This window comes from Perca fluviatilis, chromosome 12 (assembly GCF_010015445.1).
Source record: "Perca fluviatilis chromosome 12, GENO_Pfluv_1.0, whole genome shotgun sequence".
NCBI lineage: Eukaryota > Metazoa > Chordata > Actinopteri > Perciformes > Percidae > Perca > Perca fluviatilis.
In genome coordinates this window covers 761,220-784,328 of record NC_053123.1, presented here as the reverse complement: position 1 = coordinate 784,328, position 23,109 = coordinate 761,220, and the positions used below count along the sequence as shown (strand labels likewise).

The window sequence follows — 23,109 nt, the reverse complement described above, 5'->3', positions numbered from 1 at the left end:
AAAGCTAACGCTATGCTAACAAGAATCAAAGTCGATAACATAGTGTACGGTTGACAATCAGTAAATATAATTTGATAGTACGTTTAACAACAAGACAAGCAAGCTATCTAGCCATGCCATTGTCCCCAAATCAATGTTTTTCACGAACAAATGATGCGCCATGTGTACTGTCGGCATAAGCCTATAGTAGCGACCTGAACAGCGAAAGGGATGAGAGATGATTGCTGTGAAACAAATCATTTCAGAGGGGCAGTGTAACTTACTTCCTGCAGCTTGTGTGTTATCGCCATCCTGTGGTGTTCAGAGGACAAGGCACTGAAGGACTAGAAGAAGAAAACATACTTTTATTAATCCCGCAAGGGGGAAATTACTTGGTGTTACTTATTACACAAAGGCCCGAAATACACACAGGACCCAGGACCTATACATGCACAAATGGAGAGATGTCAGAGTGAGGGGGCTGCCCATTAAAGGTGACCCAAGCAGGTTTGGTGCCTTGCTGAAAAAGGTGAACTGGCCCCTCTCCAGCTACCAGTCCACACTCCGTACTTGAACCAGCGACCCTTGGGATCTCAGGCAAAGTCCCTATGGTCTGAGGTAAAGCCACCCCCAAACTACACTCAGAAATAACATTCAGACTTTCATTTTCTTTTAATGTAGCACATTCATTTAAAAAACTCATTCTAAGGAGTTTTTTTAAATAAATCACTTTTTAATGGACACCTGCAGCCAATCAGAATTGAGTGTTCTCCCAGGCCATGGTATAACTTTGTTACTACACACTACTGCCCGTATGTCCTTCTGAAAAACTAGCACACGTAGATTTTAGTCTTCAAAAGTGATGTAGTAAAATGTTCACATATACAGGCCACATAGTACTAGTACAGGGTCCGAAACATATTGCTTTTCAACCATAAAAAAACACATTTCTTGCAGTTGTTCAAAGTCCAAGCTGTGACAGCAAAAGCTAGTCCACAGCCGCAAAAAGAGAAGTGCTGTCATGTGATGGTGAACGTGTTCAGCTGTGTGTCATAACTTCAGTGCTGAGCCAAAGAATCACTTCAGAGTGGGAGCAAACCCAAAACACCACCCTTTCTTCCTTTCACACACTCGCCCCTCCTCCTGATGAGTGCACTACAGCTGCCTTCACTTACGGATAGAAGTAATGGGAATTCTCACACTTCCACATGAAAAAAGCCTATGTATCTCCCCATTTAGCAACATGTATATATTTTTGAGGTTTAAGAAAAGAGTCAGTTGAGTTGTCTCATTATTAAAAGAGGTCATGCTTTTTTTAAACGCTATCTCTTAACAGCTCACCCACCCAGCTGTTTTATTTAGCCTAATTAGGCTACATTCCTTGCTCGTGTAAACACGGGTGTCTCTCTGAACCTCCGATTCAGGGTTGTTACAAGTGGGACGCGTTCTGATTGTTTCTTGTTTGTTGACCTCAAGTAATTCCAGCCCAATCACTGCGATGTCGAGCTAACACAAAAATCACTTTGGGGTAGACACACTTGATTTGAATTGCTATGAAGATATGTGAAATCGGCAAACTGGTTTATTTCTGTGGTCATTTTCAGTCGTAACGGTAACATTTAAAGATATACAGTCAAACACGGATGCTAGTTTGGGTGCTGTAATTTTCTGTAGTCTGTAACCCAACAGGTAAATTAGCTCTCCAAGCTAACATTAGTGAAAGTGTTGACGTATGAAAGCATCAAATATGCGTTCTAGATGAGATGAGAGTAGATCCAGCTGTTCCTCGGCCCTGTTTGCTTAGTGTCGTTATGTACGTTTTTAAATGTGGAAATGCAAATTAAAGCGTTTTTGAAGTGATAGATCTCCTTGGTTGCTGGCCTTTGTGTGTTATGAACCTTGTTGTTACTAATGCATTGCATTGTGGGATACTTATGCACAATTCTCTGTAGTGTCTGTGTTTGCATACTGTAATATTTAAATTGCTATAGTATACAATTCCTGTACTATTGGTTTCATACTAAGGTTTCCGATGTACCAGAAAATGTTAGTTTGGAATTTCAGACGCAACCTGGGTCATATGCTACCAGGCCTAATTATCAATTGCACACAAAAATATCTCTGTGGTCGTGGCCAGCCTTGTATAAAGTACTTGAAAGCGTAAAAGTACAAGTATCTTACCAGAAAAGGACTTTGGTAGAAGTTAAAGTCACCTTTTAGAATATTTACTTCAGTGAAAGTCTTAAAATATCAGATATTTACTGTACTTAAGTATCAAAAGTAATTTTCTGATGATAAATATACTTAAGTATTAGAAGTAAAAGTAAAAAAAACTTTGATTATGAACTTTATGGCCAAAGGTGTGTAATGTTATCTTCCTCAACACTGTCGCCGGGGTGATCACCATGGCAGCAGAGCCTGCACTAGGGCCTTCTATGACACTAGTCGTTATGCTTCCTCCTCTTCTTCTTCACTTTTGGCCTATGTTTTTTTTTTTTTTTCTTTACCGCTTGGCAACTAAGAGGCATTAGGTCACCAGCTGGAATGGAGCGTGCATTATCTTGGCAATTTAGGATACTGATTTTATTTTGTAGTAACGAGTAACTAAGATGCTTAGTGGAGTAAAAGTATACATTTTATTTGGGAAATGTAGTGGAGTAAAAGTAAAAGTTTCCGGAAATATAAATAACGAAGTAAAGTACAGATACTGTACATGAACATTCTAAGTACTATACTTCTAAGTACAGTAGTGAAGTATTTATACTTCGTTACATTACAATACTGGTCGTGGCATTAGGACTGCTCGATTATGGAAAAAAATATAATCACGATTATTTTGGTCAATATTGAAATCACGATAATTTAACACGATTGCTCGTTGACTTCTGGAAAGATGTTGCAATTATTGAACTTAAAAAACTTAGTTGAATAAGTTAAATAAATCAACAGTAAAAAAAAAAACACATACAGCTGTGAAATTTGCCTTAATACTTTTCCTATTTAAACGTTTTTTTTTAATTCAGAACACAAGAGAAAATAAGAGTTTACTTGCAAAACATAATGAGCTAAATAATTGTTTTTCTCGATTATTCTGTTTTTGTGATCATTGGGAGCCAAAATCATAATCATGATTAAATTTCGATTAATTGCACAGCCCTATGTGGCATTGATATAGAACGTGTGTTTATAATATTCATTTGGTTATGAGTTGAGCTATTATATTCTAGGTGTATTATAAGACGTTAGCTACAACTATATCTTCATTTAACTTTAACAACAGGTAGCTTAGCTTTGCAAACTAGGAAACACAGGACATTGGCTATTTCTGGCACATTGACAATAATATTGATGCTTCTGCAACGTCCTATAAATACATTTAGTACTTAGTACTTGCAATTTTTTTAACTACACGTGCTGAGAAATCAGGGAAATTGGACCAGTATTTTTTCTGCAATCTGACTGACAGACAAACAAATCACCGAACAATCACCGAAACCAAAAACATAGGCTTTTATAAGTAAATAAAATGTAATCTCAATATTTTGTATCTAAGCAACCCACAGTTTGAACGTCCACAAAATAAGTGGCCGCCGCTCTGACCATCCTGCTGATTTGAATGGGAATGTCCGTTCTACTGTCGTTTATTGTATGGAAACAAGTTATTTTCAGGACTGTCCAATTGAGAGAACCAAATTTACTGAAGACCCTGAATGCAGCACAAGCCCGTTTACAGACCGACGACAATCAGACGAAGAGGAGCATCTCGTAAGTAACGATTTATTCTTTACAGCAATTTTTTCATACATGAAATGCCTGTCACACAATTTTATTATTATTAGTAGTAGTATAAAAGGTTTTTGCCACTGAAAAATATGCTGTGGTGTGTCGTATAGGCATCGAATAACGTAACTATCTGCAAAGAAGCTCGAGAAAAGTTCATCTCCTCATTTCCTCTTCTTCGACTCTACCGTTATTAACGTTGACGTTGGCATGTTTGCGCGTTGACTTGTCAGAATGAGACACTGACAGATGTGACTACCAAGTGATAACTTGATGTTATCAAGTAAACTCCTAAATATAGCTACGTTGTTGGTCTTCCCCTGGAAACTGAGCCGTATATTAACGGGCCGCATTCCTCCATTCGGTGGTTGTTATGCCATTGCTGATGCCATTGACCGAAAGTGCCGTGCCGTCTCGACCACAAACGTTACGTCACGTTAGCGTCACGCTCGCATATCAAGCCGTTTTAACATTTAAAGGTGCAATATGTAAAACTTTACTGTATTTAATCAAAACATGACACCAATGTCTCATCAGATATTAAGGAAACATGCTAAATTGAGATACTATGTTTTCTAAAAGCCAGTATTTTCTCCTTTTGAGATGTCCGTTCCGTGACAGAAAGTCTGTTTGTGTTTTGGCCTGTGTGTTGGTATCATAGACTGTATGGTTGGTATCAACATCCTATTGACAGCCGGGCCGGTTTGCCAGATGTAACTGTAAAAACAGCCCAGTGCGCAACAGCTGTAGCACAGCCATGGAAGCTGCAAACAAATGAAAGGGATTAACAGAGATTCATTCTATCTGTCCTAAAATAACAACTCGCCATCCTTCTAAACGGTTGCATAGCCAGAGACGAGGTAAAACACGGTTAAATATTGGAGATGCATTAAAAAGATGGGGACAGCTTAGAGCCTAAAAGGACACAGAGTTGGCTAATTTCCACCTACACAGGTAAGGGTTGAGCTTCATTCATTTATATCACGGCTAACGTATGGGAAAGTCATTTTCATTCATTTCAACATTCATGTGCTCGCATTACATTATATAGAGTAACATTACTCCAGTTAGTTATTCGCAAAACACAGCCCGTAAAGTGATCCTGACTGGCCTGCATCCTTCCAGATATTTCTTTTCATTGTTTCTGTTGACAGTTGGTATGAACAGAGCCAAAAGTTGGATTTGGTGGATTCCATGGTGACTGAAGTGTGTGAGAGAGAGGAAATACAATAGTTGAGTAAAGGCCATCGTCACCACAGGTATATAGTTTATATCATTAGTAACAGCTGATCTGACCTACCTGATCTCTGCTGTTTGACATGTCTTGCATAGAGAGGACAACACGGCCTACATTAAAGAGTCTCCATGATAGGAGGTGTGTGTGTGTCAGAACTTGTTGCTATGGTGATTTCCACAGTGAGGGAGTAGAGGAGTGAGTGGGGGGCAGTATCTTGGGTGTGAACAGAGCCAAAAGTTTAGGTCCGGTGGATTCCATAGTTTCATGTCTGCGACCGGCACCAATGTTCCTACATTTTGACCAACCGTGATGTTTGAAGAGTGAAAACTGTAGGGAAGAGAGCAATTTGTTTGTAACATTTTTCAGAGAATCGTACTGCAGTATGGGGGATAATAGTCATTGTGCAAATATCTTATATATATATATATATATATATATATATATATATACACACAATATACTATATATATATATATATATATATATATATATATATATATATATATTTAAACACTGCCAGAGCTGTTTAGTGTTTACTGTATGTCTGTCTTCTTCAACTTTCCCGATTTCTCTGTCATTCAGCTTTTTGTGTCTTTTAACCTTTCTTGCTTGTTCTGCACAGTGTTCTTCTTCTCCTTTTTGTTTCTTTACTAAGGACTTAAATAAAAAACTACCAATCACACGTTTCGGTCACTCAAAAAATATTAAAATCAATATTAAAACCTTCCATGATGGTTTCTGACTTTATTTGCCACAACTGATAAATTAACTGGTCTGCTAAACATGGCAACAGTCTGCTATACACAATTAACAGCCCGCAGAATGACGCGATTAATCGAAGTCATGCTATTTTTGTATATAAAAGAAAATACTATACAGTATACAGGGATATTTTCACTGTTAGTTGTACTGACCACATTGCTCTTTAATACAAGTAACAATCAGGTGTTTGGACAGGGCACAGTTTGCTCATGTGACAGTTTGATAAAATGTAGTAGAGGAGCCACGATGTTGTCAAGGTGAAGAGACGGGGAGAACTCTGCAGCAGCTTATGGCTTGTGTGATACTGGAAAAGCTCAATTTACCTCCTCGGTCATAGACCGTGTGTAAAAATACTGTGTCAACCCAAACAGACTGACAGATGAGTTAGGTCCTTGTTAGTGTTACATTGCCAGACCACAGCGCTGCAGAGGAGGGTCTGGCTAGTCCACACAGCATTCCTGGATGGGAGAAAAACGTGCTCTGGTTTAATGGCATTTCTTGAAACCAATCACAATCGTCTTGGGCGGTGCTTAGTGCCAAACGCAGCAACGGTGCCTCTGCAAAATTGCCTCGGGAAGGAACTTGTTTCGGTGGAACGTGCACGTAGAGAGGCCAGCTCTGGAATTAAAATGGCTGTCGAGTGTGTGAGTGGATTTTTTCCTCAAAAAAAAGATAAACATCATTTCATTGTAGCTGGGAGGATGTTTCCCGAATCGAGCTGAGTTTAAAATGCCAACACAAAGAAAGCGGAAGGTGACAGACAGCTGGCCCTAAGTGAGGGACATCTGGTGGAACCTCCGGAACAATCCCGGAAATAAAACGTCGTCGAATAGACCAATTCCTTGTAAATCAGTTATGGCTTTTTTTTGCAGAGTCAAATGCAGCAAAAGAGCATCTGCCTTTCATCACTGTGTTTTAGTAAGGGATGTTTTTTTGTTTTTATATTTTAGAGCTGCAACAATCAGTGGATTAACTAATCAGTCGATTGAGAGAAAATTAACCAGAAACTTTTTATTGATATAATAATCGATTGATTGTTTAAGACATTGATCAAGCAAAGGCACCAAACATTTGATGCTTCCAGCCTCTCAGACGTTAGGACTTGCTGTTTGTCCTCGTTGTATCAAAGTAGCAAACGGAAAATTTTGAGTTTTAGACTGTTGGTTGGACAGAACAAGCGTTTGATGACATCAACTGCATGTTTGACTATTTTCATAGTCACATTTTATAGATCAAATAATTAATAAAAAAAATACAATGTGTACATGTTGCGTCATGCACTCCTGCCCCATCAGGGCCATAGATCAATTAACATCCACAGTCTTTAATATATTTAATGTATTTCCAAGAAGAAATGGGGTGATTTATTTCTGTGTGATCTAGTTTGTAATTATTATTCTTTTTGGTTTCTCTCAAAATGGCCAATACTTCAAGACTTTAAAACAGAAAGTGACATTTTCAGTGATGAAAAACCAATGATGTTAACTTCTCTTCAGGAACATTGTATCCACAACTAATAATGTCACATCATTATATCACTTAATTTAGAACATCCACTGTAGTTAAGATTAGTCTTAGTTGTAGGAGCCATACATTGGATTTGATTAGTCTTTTATGATCTTTCCTCTTTTTTGCGCTGTTGTGTATGTGCACGCGCTTAGTAACGTTGTTGGTTACTGTGGGTGTCACCGGGGGGTGTGGTGACTGTATTAGTGTGTGTGTGTGTGTTCACGTGGAGGGGTTCGCCAGGTGTTGGGATGATGGCTGCAGGGTGAGCACGTGGAGAAACTTTCTGTTGACCGTCACCATCGTCATCTTCTGTCACTGCACTGTCTGAGGTATCTTTGCACGGCTTATGAAATGCATCAATTCAAGTAAGTGCTGTTTCTTGCTAAGCTTGTGAAATGGATCGATAAAGACATCCCATTAAGTGCAATGGTTCAGCGTGACGCGTCTTCAGTGTAAACCCACATGTCTTAGCCTGCTGCGGTGTTTGGATTAGTTTCTAAGTTTATATATTAGTGTTGGCTCAAAAGTGTTTTAAAATACAATCCGAAAATGAATAATGATGACTGTGTGGTTAAAGGGAGCCAACTGCATTAGAACATTTTGCCACTAGAGAGCTTCTCCCCCCGAGCCACGCTTCACAGTCTTTCTATGGCAGTGTGTTTCTCCCCTCACACCAGGGCCTATGGGTCTATAGCAGTCCCGGCTGAACACCAATTATAGGAGCCAAGCTCTCTACAACCATAACAGCTAACACTGTCCTATACTGTATATGACACACAATGGCTCGCCATGCCATATGGCAGCCTTCATTGTAGGAGGCTACAGCAGCTGGAATAACAGATCATCGTTTTCTTCTATTCCTGTTCTGAGATCCATAACGTCGACTCGCAAGGCACCTAACGGTCATTTTCTCAGGGTTTCCCCTGGAAGTTGTTTGCTGGTATACATGGTGGATTTCAGCCACAGGTTGTTTTGGAGGAGCAGACAGACAGGCTGTGCTTTGGTTTTATTGTTACACATCTCCACTGGAATATGACTATTGTATATGGAATATACAATAGACACTACTTTTCCCAACTTTTACAATTAGACTAATAACCCCAAACTAATGTACCTATGTGATCGATATTTTTAGAAAATGGTCCAGTGAGAGTGGACGATGCCAGCTATGAGTCACAGTAGTCCTTGCCTGTGGACTCGGCTCCTCCAGGGCAGCCAGGCCCCATGTGACCGCTACAAGCACGCCTGCTGCAGCTACGGTGGACATGTCTACATCCTGGGAGGGAGAGACAGCAGCTCTCTGAGGGACTTCTGGAGGTACAGCGTGGGTAAGGGCTAAACAAACATTGTACAAGTAGGGCTTTTACTACCACATGACAAAACTAAGGATTTGTGGAAATCTATGGAAGCCTATAGGGGACTTAATTAAAATGTGGAATTTTGGGAAAATTATAATGCTAATTATTTTCATTTTCACTATAATGTTAACCATTTGAACTACAAACTACAACGTATTTCTTGACACTGCCTAAGTTAATTTTGAAGTCACCTAATGTGATGACGTCAACACAAGCATACAGCATGTGTTGACGTCAGCAAGAGAGTGCTACTCGCCGACCTGTTATTGAAACCAAAGTGCAAACGCTGTCTCATCAACCGGTGATCACTGGACGTCAGTGAGTAATCAAAATTATTTAGAAGTTACTGCACACTATATTGACTCTGGTAAGTAGGGTTGGGTACCGAAACGTGCCAACCTAAACGGTAGTAACGAGACCGAATAAGACATTTTTGGTGCCTCATTTCGGTGCCTGACTTTACACTACACCTGACAGCATGTAATGTTAGCCTACCTTTAGCTAGCAGCTGGATTAAACAGGGTTAAAATGCTGACAGCTAACGTTAAACAGTGTAAAGTGTGACTGTATTTCACTGTAGAAGATTCCAACAGTGGGACCTAACAGTCTGCTCTGCAGCACAGCAGCTGCCGTTGTTGGAATTAAACAGCACAGACTTCACTTAAAACAGGTAGCCTCTTGGTGCATTCACAGTAATTATAAAATCCCCTTTTCCCATCTGGTGGTTGTTTTTGTCGTTCAATAGCAATTTACTGGTGAAATAAGTTATTGTTATAGTTATTACATTATTATTAAATCTTTAATTTTGACCATGGCCTTAACAATAAACAAGTTGCTGTTTTTCTTAAACAAATACAAATCTCAAAGGCAAGTTCATGAAGTAACTTTCTTTGCATTCATTTGATTCCCAATCAAGATACAATGGTAAGAATTGCTTTCCATTTTTAATATATACTTAAAAACAGTTCTGAAATGCAAAATAATAGAATTTTAATCATGTGACAAAACAGGCGATTATTCACGATTAACTATAGAAATTCAGCGACTAATCACGATTTAAAAAGATTTATCGTTTGACAGCCCTAATATTTATACCAGTCTACTCACATGTTTATGACCACACACACATTGATGGATGACTCAAAATAAGTCATAAAGTAGAATTCACAATATCCGCTATGTATTCCTCTCAGCCACTTTCACCGCTAACTCCAAAAACGTGGTGTGGCATTTTGGTCTCAGTCACACATAAACACACACCCATGTCTTTCAACAGCATTGTGCACACCGCAGCAGCTTCGTTGGACTGATAGAAAAGCTTCAGTCAACCAATTCGTAACGTGAGAACCTGGCCATCGGCCTAATCTTGGTCCATTTAGAGTCTAAATTAGACCGATGCAAGGCTCTGTGTTTCTAAGTAGACATATCTGTGATAGTGCACCCAGATACCGATTTGTATCGGTGAACCTTTAAATCCCTAGCTGTTATGGTTTTCATTTTACATTGTTTTATACGTGATCATATAAACAACGTTCTCCCGCAGCCATTACTGGAAAATACTTGGTTGCCTACGCTAGATGCCAGCCTGTTTTGGAATGGACGTCACATAACCTGATGACATCTTCCAGAGGGTAAACGTAATGGCGCGAAACGCCTTTGTGCTGCAAAAAGAATGACCGCTCTAGCTGTTACGGTTTTCATTTTAGATCGATTTAAACAGGATCATGTAAACAACGACCTCCCACGGACCTCTAGTGGCCACGGGCCAGAGGTCCGTTCTCAAAGGGTTAATTAAGTCCCCTATAGGCTTCAATAGTAATCACAGCAACATTGAGAATATAATCTTGGCATTATTATTAGTATTAGTTTAGTTTAGTATATTAGTTTTCTTTTTATTATTACAGTATTTCATATGATGCATGCTATATGTAGAAAACTGCCCGTATGATAAGGTCTTCTAAAAGCCAGAAAAGAAAAAAGAAAACAAAGGTGAGCTGTGTTGCATGACCCCCGGCTAAAATCAAACATGTAATTCTGTGCAACATTTAAGTTTGTGACGAGTGGACAGAGTTAAACTGCACCAGTGATGCTGCACCAGAAGAACTAGAGGGACATTCTATGATGGCTCATGAGGTACACACTTTTGAACTTTAAATTGCATAAAAACAGGGTTTCCGCGGGGTCCCTGAAGTGTTGTGTTTTAGGTTTTAAATTATTTTAAACAGGTCTTATTTTTCCTACGTTTATGCAACGCTACCTCACTATGTTAATTTCTTTTAATTCCGTGGTGTTGTCTTTCTTTCTTTCGCCAGTCCAAATATAATTTTGCTGTATTATGATTACAAATGAGACCAACTTGCAACTTAGGGCGTTTTCACACATGAAAGTCTGAACCAAGGTCCGGACCAAGGTTCATGTTTTTGTTACATTGTCTACATTTGATCCGGTAAGTTTTGGTTTCACACTGCAGTTATGCAAGCGCACTAAAGATCTCTACGTGACAAACCTACATCCTGCCGTCACCACATACGTGAGCTGCATCTCCACATACTTAGAACTGATTGGTTGGAAGACGGGCTTCCCCGTCCTCTCGTATCCTCTCTCTGTGTTGGAGTTTTTTCAACTGACTGCTGCTCCCCCCTACTGACTGCTGCTCTCCCCTACTGACTGCTACTTCCCCACTGCCGCTCTCCTACATACTCCTACTGATCTGTCCCCTTCCTCCCTACCTCCCCTCCTCTACATCCACTGCATCCTATCCCCCTCTGTGTAGTTTCCGCTACTACTGCCCCCTTCCCCTCCACTGCCACTACTCTCCCCCCCACTTCCTCTCTCCACTGCTACTCACGCTGCTACTCTCTGCCACATTTCCCCTCTACTGACTGCCGCTCTCCCCTACTCGACCTGCCTTTCCTCCCCTAACTGCTGCTCTCTCCCCACTCACTGCCGTCCTCTCTCCCCCACTGCTGCTCACTGCTCTCTCCCCCTGCTGCTCTCTCTCCCCACTGTACTGCTGCTGCTCTCTCCCCTACGACTGCTGCTCTCCTACGACTGCTGCTCTCTAACTGACTGCTGCTCTCCTACCGACTGCTGCTCTCCTGACTGCTGCTCTCTCCTACTGACTGCTGCTCTCCCCTCCCACTGCTGCTCTCCCCTACCTGCTGCTCTCTCCCCTAACTGCTGCTCTCTCCCCTACGACTGCTGCTGCTCTCTCCCATACTGACTGCTGCTCTCTCTCTCCCCTACGGCTGTCTCTCTCCCCTACTGACTGCTGCTCTCTCCCCTACTGACTGCTCTCTAACTCGACTGCTGCTCTCTCCTGACTGCTGCTCTCCCTACTGACTGCTGCTCTCCCCTACTGACTGCTGCTCTCCCTACTGACTGCTGCTCTCTCTCCTACCGACTGCTACTCTCTACTGACTGCTGCTCTCTCTCCCCTACTGACTGCTGCTCTCTCCTACTGACTGCTGCTCTCTCCTACTGACTGCTGCTCTCCCCTACTGACTGCTGCTCTCCCCTACTGACTGCTGCTCTCTCTCCCCTACTGACTGCTCTGCTCTCCCCTACTGACTGCTGCTCTCCCCTACTGACTGCTGCTTCTCTCCCCTACTGACTGCTGCTCTCCCCTACTGACTGCTGCTCTCCTACTGACTGCTGCTCTCTACTGACTGCTGCTCTCCGCTACTGACTGCTGCTCTCCCCTACTGACTGCTGCTCTCCCCTACTGACTGCTGCTCTCTCCTACTGACTGCTGCTCTCCGCTACTGACTGCTGCTCTCCGCTACTGACTGCTACTCTCCGCTACTGACTGCTACTCTCCCCTACTGACTGCTGCTCTCCCCTACTGACTGCTGCTCTCCCCTACTGACTGCTACTCTCTCCTACTGACTGCTGCTCTCCCCTACTGACTGCTGCTCTCCCCTACTGACTGCTGCTCTCCCCTACTGCCGCGCCTCTTTTTGTTTTGTTGTGATGTTGAGAAGCAAGACACGGGAACTTTCTTTCTGGAGCATTTATTCAGAGACAAACGGAAACATACACTGTAGCCTACATTTCCTACCACTTAACAAATAAACTGCTGATGTATTCTCAGCTCTGATAGCCGACAGCTGTCTGCTCTGAACGCATTCACTGTAACTCTCTCTCTCTCTCACTAAGCACCGAGCTATTCCTTAAAGGAGCTTCCCCGGTCTTGTAGCCTGCCAGAGCTTCCTGTATTTGGTCTGAAAGTCCGAACCATCCAAAAAATGCTTTCACACTATAAACGAACCGGACCATGGGTCAGTTTGGTCCAGACCGAGACCCCCTCTTTTGATCGGACCAAAATTTGGTCTTTTGATCCGGACCATGGTCCTGGGGAGTTTTCACACCTGTAATTTTGGTTCGGATTAAACTAAAAAGTCCGAAAGTCCGGACCAAATAAGGTACTGTATGTGTGAAAACTAGGGCTGTGACGGTATAGTATTTTTCTTATCGCGGTGACGAAGCAACATATCACCGCGGTATGGCGGTTAACCGCAACCCCCTTACAAGAGTAGTGTAAATTAGAGCGAGAATGGCAGGGGGCCTTAAGTGATTGACGTCAGTGCCCGTGTGGAGAGCAAGCGATAACGGAGAGCAGCGTATGAGTGCTGCTGTGAGGAAAAGCGAGAGGAAAAAGAGATAGCAAAGATGATGTAAAGTAAACAATAAAACAACAAGCTTGAACTTCTCAACACACAGTGGCTTTATCTGTTGTCAATACCGCCGGTAAAGTTAATTGGCTGTTACTCCCCCGATAAACATCGGCTTAACCCATAGCACAGTGTTTCCATTTCAGCTCAATGTGAGTCTTTACTATGTTTTGCTATCATTTATGGCCACTCTGCTTTCTCTCATCTCCGTTGATCTATTCCACAGACAGTTCAGAAAGCTCTATTGTCAATGTCTTGTCCTGCATGCACGTAACCCTGTGCAATCTGACCAGCAGCTAAACACCTTCCACCATCAAACACTGGAGACTGGGATCGTCTTAACTCCATTTATTTGATTAGAAAGGGTGAAACTGGGAAATGAAACAAAATTACCTGTTACATATTGAGGAGTCGCAAACATTATACAATGACGGTTGTAAAAACAATATAACTACACGCTACTGCAATGCGGTAATACACACAGTAGCTAACATGCAGGCTGAAACAAATGAAATATGTCATGTATTGCTATTCAATGTATGTAATATAACCCACATTGTTCATCTAAACAAACCAAAATATACCTACATGTAGCACAACCCAAGATAACAGTGGCAAACCAGCCCACTGAAGCCCACTCTCAGTCCAATATGAGCTGTCAATCATTATCAAAAATATACATATTGCACATCAAACTTACTGACAATACTTAACAAATATATAAGAACAGTATGTCAGCATCTATTTTACGTACCGAGAATGCTGCCCAAGGCATGGAACGTGGAAGATTGACGTGGATAGTATGGAGAGATAACACAAAACCATGAGGCTGTCCTGCTCACATTAAACTTCCTGACTAGATCCCATGGTGCAACAGTCCCACAGTTCTTAAAGGAACACACGCATGTGAAACAACTACTGCCAGCAATGGGAGAAGAAAAACATTTAAGTGAACTAATGTGCTGATGGGGACAGAACACTCCCCGCCTGGTATCTATAGATAACACCAATACACTTCCCTCCTGAAGAACAGTGTTTGAAAGTCACTACTGGCTCTTGTAGTCTTCTTCGGAGAGAAGGACGACTAAGTCTGTGACAGGCCTAAGGAAGAGCTTGGTTCCATCGTGTCTAGAGATCTTGATCTCTACACTGCGGACCTTCCCATCTTTGCTTGGGAATACCTTAGTGACCAATGCCATTGGCCATTCATTCCTTTCGGCTTGGGAGTCTTTCATGAGGACAATACTTCCGGCATCAATGTTTGGCTTGCTTGAATGCCATTTACTCCGAGTCTGCAACGTAGAAAGGTACTGCTTCCTCCATTTGTTCCAGAAGACATCTGCAAGGACTTGAACCTGACGCCAATGCCGCTTATAGAGATCTTTGGTGTCAAACTGACCAGAAGGAGCAGGGAAAGGGCCCACCTTCTGAGTGAGAAGGGTAGAAGGGGTGAGTATCATTGGATCTGTCGGATCAGCGGATATTGGACCCAAGGGTCTAGCGTTTATGATGGCTGCTACTTCTGCCAGAAGAGTTGCGAGCGTCTCATGAGTGAGCTTTGAGGATCCTTCCTGCTGGAACATGGAATCCAAGATTCTCTGGGCTATGCCTATCATCCTCTCCCATACGCCGCCCATGTGAGAGGAGTGAGGTGGATTGAATGTCCATGTGCAGCCCTTTTCAGATAGGTACCTCGTCACACGGAAACTATCTATGTTTGATGGAACCTTGAGCTCCTTGCAGGCCCCGATGAAATTGGTGCCTCTATCCGAGCGGATAGGTTTCACTGGACCGCGGATGGAAATGAACCGTCTGAGGGCATTTATAAAGCTTGAAGTATCCAAGGACTCAATGACCTCAAAGTGCACTGCCCTGATACTTAGACAGGTAAAGATCACTGCCCAACGTTTGTTGTTAGAGTGGCCACCTCTTGTTTGCCTTGCGAGAACGGACCAGGGCCCAAACACGTCCAGACCAACATTCGTGAAGGGAGGCTCAATGCTTAGCCTATCTGCAGGTAAGTTGGCCATTTTCTGGGAGAGAAATGTGCCACGGAGTTTGCGGCATGTGACACACTTGTAGATGACGCTGCTTACATGTCTTCTCATTCCAACTATCCACAGGCCAGCAGTGCGAATAGCACCCTCTGTAAAAAGGCGCCCTTGATGACGTGTCTGTTCGTGGTAGTGACGCACAAGTAACCTTGTGATGTGGTGGCTACCAGGAATTATTATAGGGTTCTTTTCATCACTTTCCAATTTTGCCTCTGTGATCCGGCCTCCGACTCTCAATAAGCCGTTATTATCGATGAATGGATCCAGTTTCTTAAGAGTGCTGTTTTCGGGGATTTCTTCCTGGTTGCCTAAGCATTCAAGCTCTGTGGCATAGCTTTCCTGCTGCACTGTACGAATAATGAGATCTTTGGATTGAGAGAGCTCATCCACTGTGTATGCCGTCTGGCAGTAATGCCAGCCTTTGCATTTACTTGGTCCTAATGCTGATGTTTTCTTGAAGAGTCGAGCCACGTGGATCAAGCAAGTAACAGCACGAGTCAATGACCTCCAGCTTGAAAACTTCTCGAAGCGTTGTGATCCAAGCTGTGCATTTGAGGCAGCGGTGCTCAGAGTAGACACTTGAGGTCGAACTTCTGGATCCGATTTTGGATCTGCAATTTCAAAGATATCCTCCTCAGGAAGACTAGGTTCAGGGTTTGTCAAAAAAGCTGGCCCTGTCAGCCATGTGGTGTCCTTTAATTGAGCTGCGGGGACGGCCCTCGTTGCATAATCTGCTGGGTTGAGCTCGGTGGGGACATGGTGCCACTGTTCAGGTCGTGTTGATCTTCGTATGCGCTGTACTCTATTGCTTACATAGACGTAGAACCGTCTAGTCTCATTGTAGATGTAACCTAACACGACCTTACTGTCCGTGTAGAAATGTGTGGCATCCAGGTCAACATTGATTTCTGAAGTGACGAGCTCAGCTAACTCCACTGCCAACACTGCTGCGCACAGCTCCAATCTCGGTATTGTGTGTTCTGGTCGTGGTGCAAGTGTTGCCTTACCTAGAACAAACCCTACATGGCGTTCTCCTTCAGCATCTGTAACTTTGATATAGGCAACTGCGGCTATTGCTTTGGTTGAAGCATCACAGAAGATACAAAGTTCTTGCCGTTGAGCTTTGGAGAGGGAGACTGGTGCATATGTTCTTGGGATATGGAGACTTTCCAGATCTTTCAGGGAGTCTCTCCATGCTATCCACAGCTTGCCTTTATCAGAAGGTAATGGGGAGTCCCAGTCACCCACTTCCATGGTGAGCTCACGAAGGATAGCTTTCCTTGGATGGTAACTGGAGCAACGAATCCCAGTGGGTCGTATAGACTGTTAACTGTAGACAGGACACCTCGACAAGTGTATGGCTTATCTTCGTCTACAACCTGGAATGTAAACTTATCCGTCTCAAGCTCCCAAATGATTCCAAGGCTACGTTGCGTTGGCAACGTGTCTGTACCAAGCTCCAGATCCTTCAAGTTGTTTGCATAGTCTTGGGAGGGAAAGGCTCTCATTACCTCACTGCTATTTGATGCGATCTTATGCAACCTGAGGTTCGAGCAGGCAAGTGTGTCTTGTGTTCTTTTGAGCAAGCTGATGGCAGCTTCTTCAGAGGGCAGTGACTTCAAGCCATCGTCCACATAGAAATCCTGATATATGAACTGCTTGACATCCAACCCGAAGTCAGTCTCGCCATCCTGCGCTGTACGTTTAAGGCCGTAGATAGCAACAGCTGGAGAGGGGCTGTTGCCAAAAACGTGCACTTTCATGCGGTATTCCATGATGTCCTTGTGAAGGTCGTTATCCTTAAACCAAAGGAATCTCAAGAAGTCCCTGTCCTCCTCTCTAACCAGAAAAGAGTGAAACATTTGCTGTATATCCGCTGTAACCGCGATGGACTCTTTTCTGAAACGAATCAGGACTCCGAGAAGGGTGTTGTTAAGATCTGGACCTGTTAAAAGTACATCATTCAGCGAAACCCCTTCATATTGTGCACTGGAATCGAATACCACCCGAATCTGACCTGGTTTCTTCGGGTGGTAAACACCAAAGGTTGGGAGGTACCAACGTTCCTCTTCTTCCCTCAGAGGAGGAGCAATCTCTGCATGGTCATTTTGGAATATTTTTCCATGAATGAAAGGAAATGGTCTCTCATTTCCGGTTTCCTGTCGAAGTTGCGCCTGAGTGCAGAGAGCCGTTTCAGTGCCTGTGCTCGATTGTTGGGAAGGCGGCGTCTCTGTGACTTGAAGGGGAGAGGCGCTACCCAGTTGTTAGCATCATCCTTTTGAAGTCCTTGTTCCATTATCTTTAGGAAGGCCTTGTCTTCAATCGAGAGAGACGTTTTATTATCGTCTTTCGTCCTTTGGAATACCGTACACCCAAGGTGATTTTCCTCTTTGTCACAGTCGGTATCATCTCTGAGGTATCCCGTGATGAGGTCTTTTGACAGAGAGTCGCTGTATCTTTCTTTGATGAGGAGCCGGTTGGGACAAGGTTGAAAGAGAGATGGGCGACCATTCTCTAGCGTGCTTGTAAAGAGGGTGTTCACGGTGGATGGTTTATGAACATTTCCCAAACAGACATCTCCAACGATGACCCACCCTAAGTCAAGCCTGGCCGAGCCAATGACCTGTTACTTTGGTCATCGAGGATAGCGTATAGGCTTACTGCTCTGTCTGGATGACTCGACTTAAAGACTCTAACTAGACAGATCTTGGAGCAAGACCTGCCACTTAGGTCTCCACCACAGACGCTCGTACACAGGGCTGCAACATCAGCGGGAACACTTTGTTCCTCCCCGCCATGCTCTATGGCAGGGTCTGTGGTCTTAACGATCCAGTGCGGAGGTCCAGGATGTAAAGCTGTGTTGTGACCTTCACTCTCACACTCTGAGCATTTCACACTGACCTTGCAGTTCCTGGCAAGATGCGATGTTGATGCGCAACATCTGAAACATATCCTGTTGTCTTTAAGAAAGGCTTTTCGGTCTTCAAGAGATTTCCCTCTAAAACTGCGACATCTTTGCAGAGGGTGAGGCTTCCTATGTATGGGGCACTGCCTGTCAGGCTCCTCAGTCTTCTTTTCGGTCCTCTCGGCATTAGAGGGATAAGACACTTCAGTTTTATGGACTGAAATAGGTGCTCTCTGGTTGCTTTGTTTGGGGGCAGGCTTGTCTGATTTGGACAGGGCCGTGTTGAACATGGTGAGGTCGAAGCTAGGGTCATTCCTAGTGGTTGCTTGATGGCAGACAAAGTCCACGAAAAAGGGAAATGGTGGAAACGGTATTCTGTTCTGTTGTTTGTACCGTGTGCCTTCATTTATCCATTTCTCTTGCAGGTTATAGGGTAACTTTTTTGCAATGGGGTTGACGCCACGTGAGGTATCCAGGAAGGCTAGGCCCGGCAGATCTCCCTCAGCCTTGGCGGAAAGAACCTCCATCAACAGATCCCCAGCTCTCTCAATTTCTGAGGATCTTTATTATGTATCGTGGGGAAGGCATCAAGTCTCTTGAAGAGTGCACTCTCTACGGCCTCTGGCGATCCATAACACTGCTCCAGTCTTTCCCACACCATTGTAAGACCTCTTTCAGGTTGGTTTACATTAACCGCCCTGATCCGCCTTGCATGTCCAGCAGACTCATTTCCTAGCCATTTGACTAAGAGGTCCATCTCCTCCCCAGCTGATAGGTCTAGGCCTCTGATTGCATTGAGGAATGAAGCTCGCCAGGCTCTGAAGCTTTCAGGGCGATCATCAAACTGTAGTAGTCCAGTGCTGACAAGTTCACGGCGAGCAAAGAACCTCACAAAGTTTGTCATGCCTTGACTGTCATGTGGGTTACCTGCTAATGAAGTGCTGTGGTGGGGAGCTGGTGGATGGTTGCGGGTCATTTATTCCTCCTCTCCTGATCCAACCATCGTCTCTCCCTCCCTTTAGCAGTATAGGTCTGGTCTGTTTTAGGTTCAACCTTCACTGCCTGTTGTGTATGAACATTACTTGGAAGGAGGGTGTTGTCGTCCTTCACTTGGTTAATGTGTGGAGCTGGAACAATTCTATCTTGCTGCGCGGCATAGAAGTTACATATCTTAGCTCATACTCATTAATGGGTTCCATTCCCGGCATTGACTGAAGGCTTTTGTGTGTTACGGGAATGTTGAAGCACATATTCAGAAGTACGCTCTTCAGGGTCTTTAGGCTTGAGTGGGAGGTCTATTTTGCAGCTACGTTTTTCCCCATTGGTGTCTGCGGCTGCTTCAAGGACCTCTGCCTCAGCAATGGCAGCTGCTGCTTCTTTCTCCATTTTCAATATGTCTAGTGATGCATCTAAGCGTGCCCTCTCTATCTTCATTTGCATTTCTTTTTCAGCAAATGCAACTCGTGCTTTTGCTGCTTCTGCCTTAGCACGTGCAATGGCTGCTGCTTTACTTGTAGATGAAGTGCTTGAGCTTTTCCCAGAGCATGAGGCGGCAGACCTGGTCTCTAACGTGTTTCCTGGATTTTCTTCCATGTCGTGGCAGTGGATGAGGTTGTCTGTGTTAGTGTTGCCTTAGTTGTAGCCTTCTCTCTTAGCTGTAACGTAGAGGCAGTAACTCCAATCAGCTCAAACTTGTTGTCCAGCCCGCTAGAAAGCTCTCGTTTCACTGTCTTGTCCTGCATGCACGTAACCCTGTGCAATCTGACCAGCAGCTAAACACCTTCCACCATCAAACACTGGAGACTGGGATCATCTTAACTCCATTTATTTGATTAGAAAGGGTGAAACTGGGAAATGAAACAAAATTACCTGTTACTTACATATTGAGGAGTCGCAAACATTATACAATGACGGTTGTAAAAACAATATAACTACACGCTACTGCAATGCGGTAGTACACACAGTAGCTAACATGCAGGCTGAAACAAATGAAATATGTCATGTATTGCTATTCGATGTATGTAATATAACCCACATTGTTCATCTAAACAAACCAAAATATACCTACATGTAGCACAACCCAAGATAACAGTGGCAAACCAGCCCACTGAAGCCCACTCTCAGTCCAATATGAGCTGTCAATCATTATCAAAAATATACATATTGCACATCAAACTTACTGGCAATACTTAACAAATATATAAGAACAGTATGTCAGCATCTATTTTACGTACCGAGAATGCTGCCCAAGGCATGGAACGTGGAAGATTGACGTGGATAGTATGGAGAGATAACACAAAACCATGAGGCTGTCCTGCTCACATTAAACTTCCTGACTAGATCCCATGGTGCAACAGTCCCACAGTTCTTAAAGGAACACCACATGTGTAAAAAACTACTGCCAGCAATGGGAGAAAAAAAACATTTAAGTCATGTACTGATGGGAAAAAAAAAAAAAAAAAAAAAAAAAAAAAAGGTATGTGCTGATGGGGAAAACAATGCCAAGGAAAGACGCTCCGCAGCACAGCGGTCTTAGCAGCTGAGCAGATAGAGTGCTCTGTCTAAGATAACCAATATAAGCTGCTCTGTTTAGGCTACAAAACGTGCATGCAGGCTGAGATTCAACCGTTCAGTTTTGTCAGGATTAAGCTATAAGCAGAAGGAAACTCCGCTAGCTGCTAGGCTAATGTGCAATGGTAAACACTGCAGCGTTAACGTTAATGTGTCCACGTCCACCTCAGCTCAATGGACTGTCCATCCTCATGTGCAAAGCTGAAGTGACGGGCAACTTGCGTTTTTTTTTCTCTCCATAAACTCTTGAATGTCGGATAGAAGACAGTCGATGAGGGTAACTACACAATGATTATTGCTTTCATTATATGTCATATCACACAATATCTGTTCTCCTGTAAGTTACGCGAGCTAAAGGTAAAAAAAAAATATGCGGTGATGACGTCATGACCGCGGTAGTGGCACGTCACCGCCGGTATTGCGGTGATGCGGTTATCGTCACAGCCCTAGTGAAAACGCCCTTATATTGCAGCCAATCGGCTTTCATGTTTTTGGTGCAAGTCTCTTTCGGATTGTACCACAGATATAAAACTGAAAAACACTGAATTCAGGGCTTAGTTGTGATAAAGGTCTAAAACTTTATTCATAATGGTCTCAAAAAAGTCTTGAATCTGACTTGGTGAAACCTGCAGAAACCCTGAAAAAGCATATGAAAGCTTCTATCTCTGCTAACATCTCACAGATTGGTGTGTCAGTGTGCCGGGAACACGTTTAACAGCTCTGACCTTTTCAGGGCTTCCTGTACGTGTTTGGAGGCATGCTGGATTCTGCGTACACCGAGCAGAGATGTCCCCTCTGGGTATTTGACATCGGTGAGTCTCACTGTGGAGGTGCATGCATGATACACCTTAACATCGGCTCTTGTCTACAAATGCTCAGGCTTGACAAAACAGAACTTGTTGTTGCATGTCGACTCCAGTCCCCCGCCTCCGTGCCCCAGTGAAAATATAGTTGTTAAAGTGATGGTTCGGAGTAATTTCACCCTAGGGTCCTTTGCACCATGACCTCGAGCCAAACACCCCCCCAGAAGCTTTTTTCACCTGGGTCTAACATTGGGAGAGTTAGCGTAGAGTAGCGTTATCAGCTGATTAGCTTAGCGCAGGGGCTAATGGACCCACGTTTGTATCTTGTAAGTTACCCCACTAATAATGCCCGAAATGATACCAAACGTCTACAAGTAGTACAAATAGGTTATGCTCTCATAAAACGATGGATTGTAAAGTTTGTAAATACACCAGAAGTTTATGTAAATAACACTTGCCTGCTGGCTTCTGCCTGTTGTTGTTGCTGCTGTGAGACGAGTGCTTAGGGCCGTCTACAAATTACAACACCGAAAAGAGATGCAACAAAAATATTTTTTAATTTAACTTTTTTTTTAAGTAAGTACTGTAGAATAACTAGCAGGAGACAAGTTATAATTGAGGTAAGTTTGGAGACATTACCTTATTTAATCATTAAATTAATAAATATTTTTGTTGCATCTCTTTTCGGTGTAGTAATTTGTAGACAGCCCTAAGCACTCTTACTGCCCGGTAGTAACAGCAGCAGCAGCAGAGAGCAGAAGAGAGCAGGCAAGTGTTCATAAACTTCTGGTGTACTTACAAACTTTACAATCCATCGTTTTATGAGAGCATAACCTATATGTACTACTGTAGACGTTTGGTATCATTTCGGGCATTATTAGTGGGGTAATGTTAAGAGACACTTCGGATCCATTAGCCCCTGCGCTAAGCTATTCAGCTGATAACGCTACACTACGCTAACTCTCCCAATGTTAGACCCAGCTGAACAAAGCTTCTGGGGGGGTGTTTGGCTCGAGGTCATGGTGCAAAGGACCCTAGGGTAAATTACTCCGAACCATCACTTTAACTGTAGGTGAAGCCGGTAAAACGTTTGCCAGACCTTATATTTTTCTGGAAATACAATTTTTAAAATGTTTGAACAAAAAGGATACGTCCCAAATCATATGTTAACTGTTCAATCAAGTAAAAAAAAAAAAGTCTTAATCCTAATCTTGATCTTAATGTGCAGCAAACTGATTTTTGTTTAGCATCAGGATAGACGGATGTGTAAAAGAGTTCCTAAACCTGTTGTATCTAAACGAAGGGACTCTAAATCGCCTGTAAGTAGGCAGAAGTTGGTGTTCCTAATTTTAAACATGCGCGAGTCAGAAGACATGCTGTCAGCTAGTCTAAGCATGCACTTCTTGTGGATTGTTTGAAAGGTGTGTAACAGGTTTACCAATGATCTTAGCGCAAACTTTGAGTTGATTGTATAATTT

General features: G+C 43.1%; 1 protein-coding gene across 2 annotated transcripts in view; it reads left to right on the top strand.

Annotated features, from left to right (window-relative positions):
• The first annotated feature begins 3,594 nt into the window (after window positions 1–3,594).
• si:dkey-3d4.3 (leucine-zipper-like transcriptional regulator 1 homolog) overlaps window positions 3,595–23,109 on the top strand; it is a 28,175-nt gene continuing 8,660 nt past the window's right edge. The window contains exons 1-4 of one of the 2 annotated variants that reach the window (XM_039817390.1): window positions 3,595–3,744; window positions 8,403–8,595; window positions 10,676–10,758; window positions 21,562–21,640. In XM_039817390.1, the coding sequence (XP_039673324.1) occupies window positions 8,427–8,595; window positions 10,676–10,758; window positions 21,562–21,640 (331 nt within the window). In that variant the 5' untranslated portion in view covers window positions 3,595–3,744; window positions 8,403–8,426. The remainder of the gene's footprint in view (window positions 3,745–8,402; window positions 8,596–10,675; window positions 10,759–21,561; window positions 21,641–23,109) is intronic. The other variant, XM_039817391.1, reaches the window with a different exon arrangement.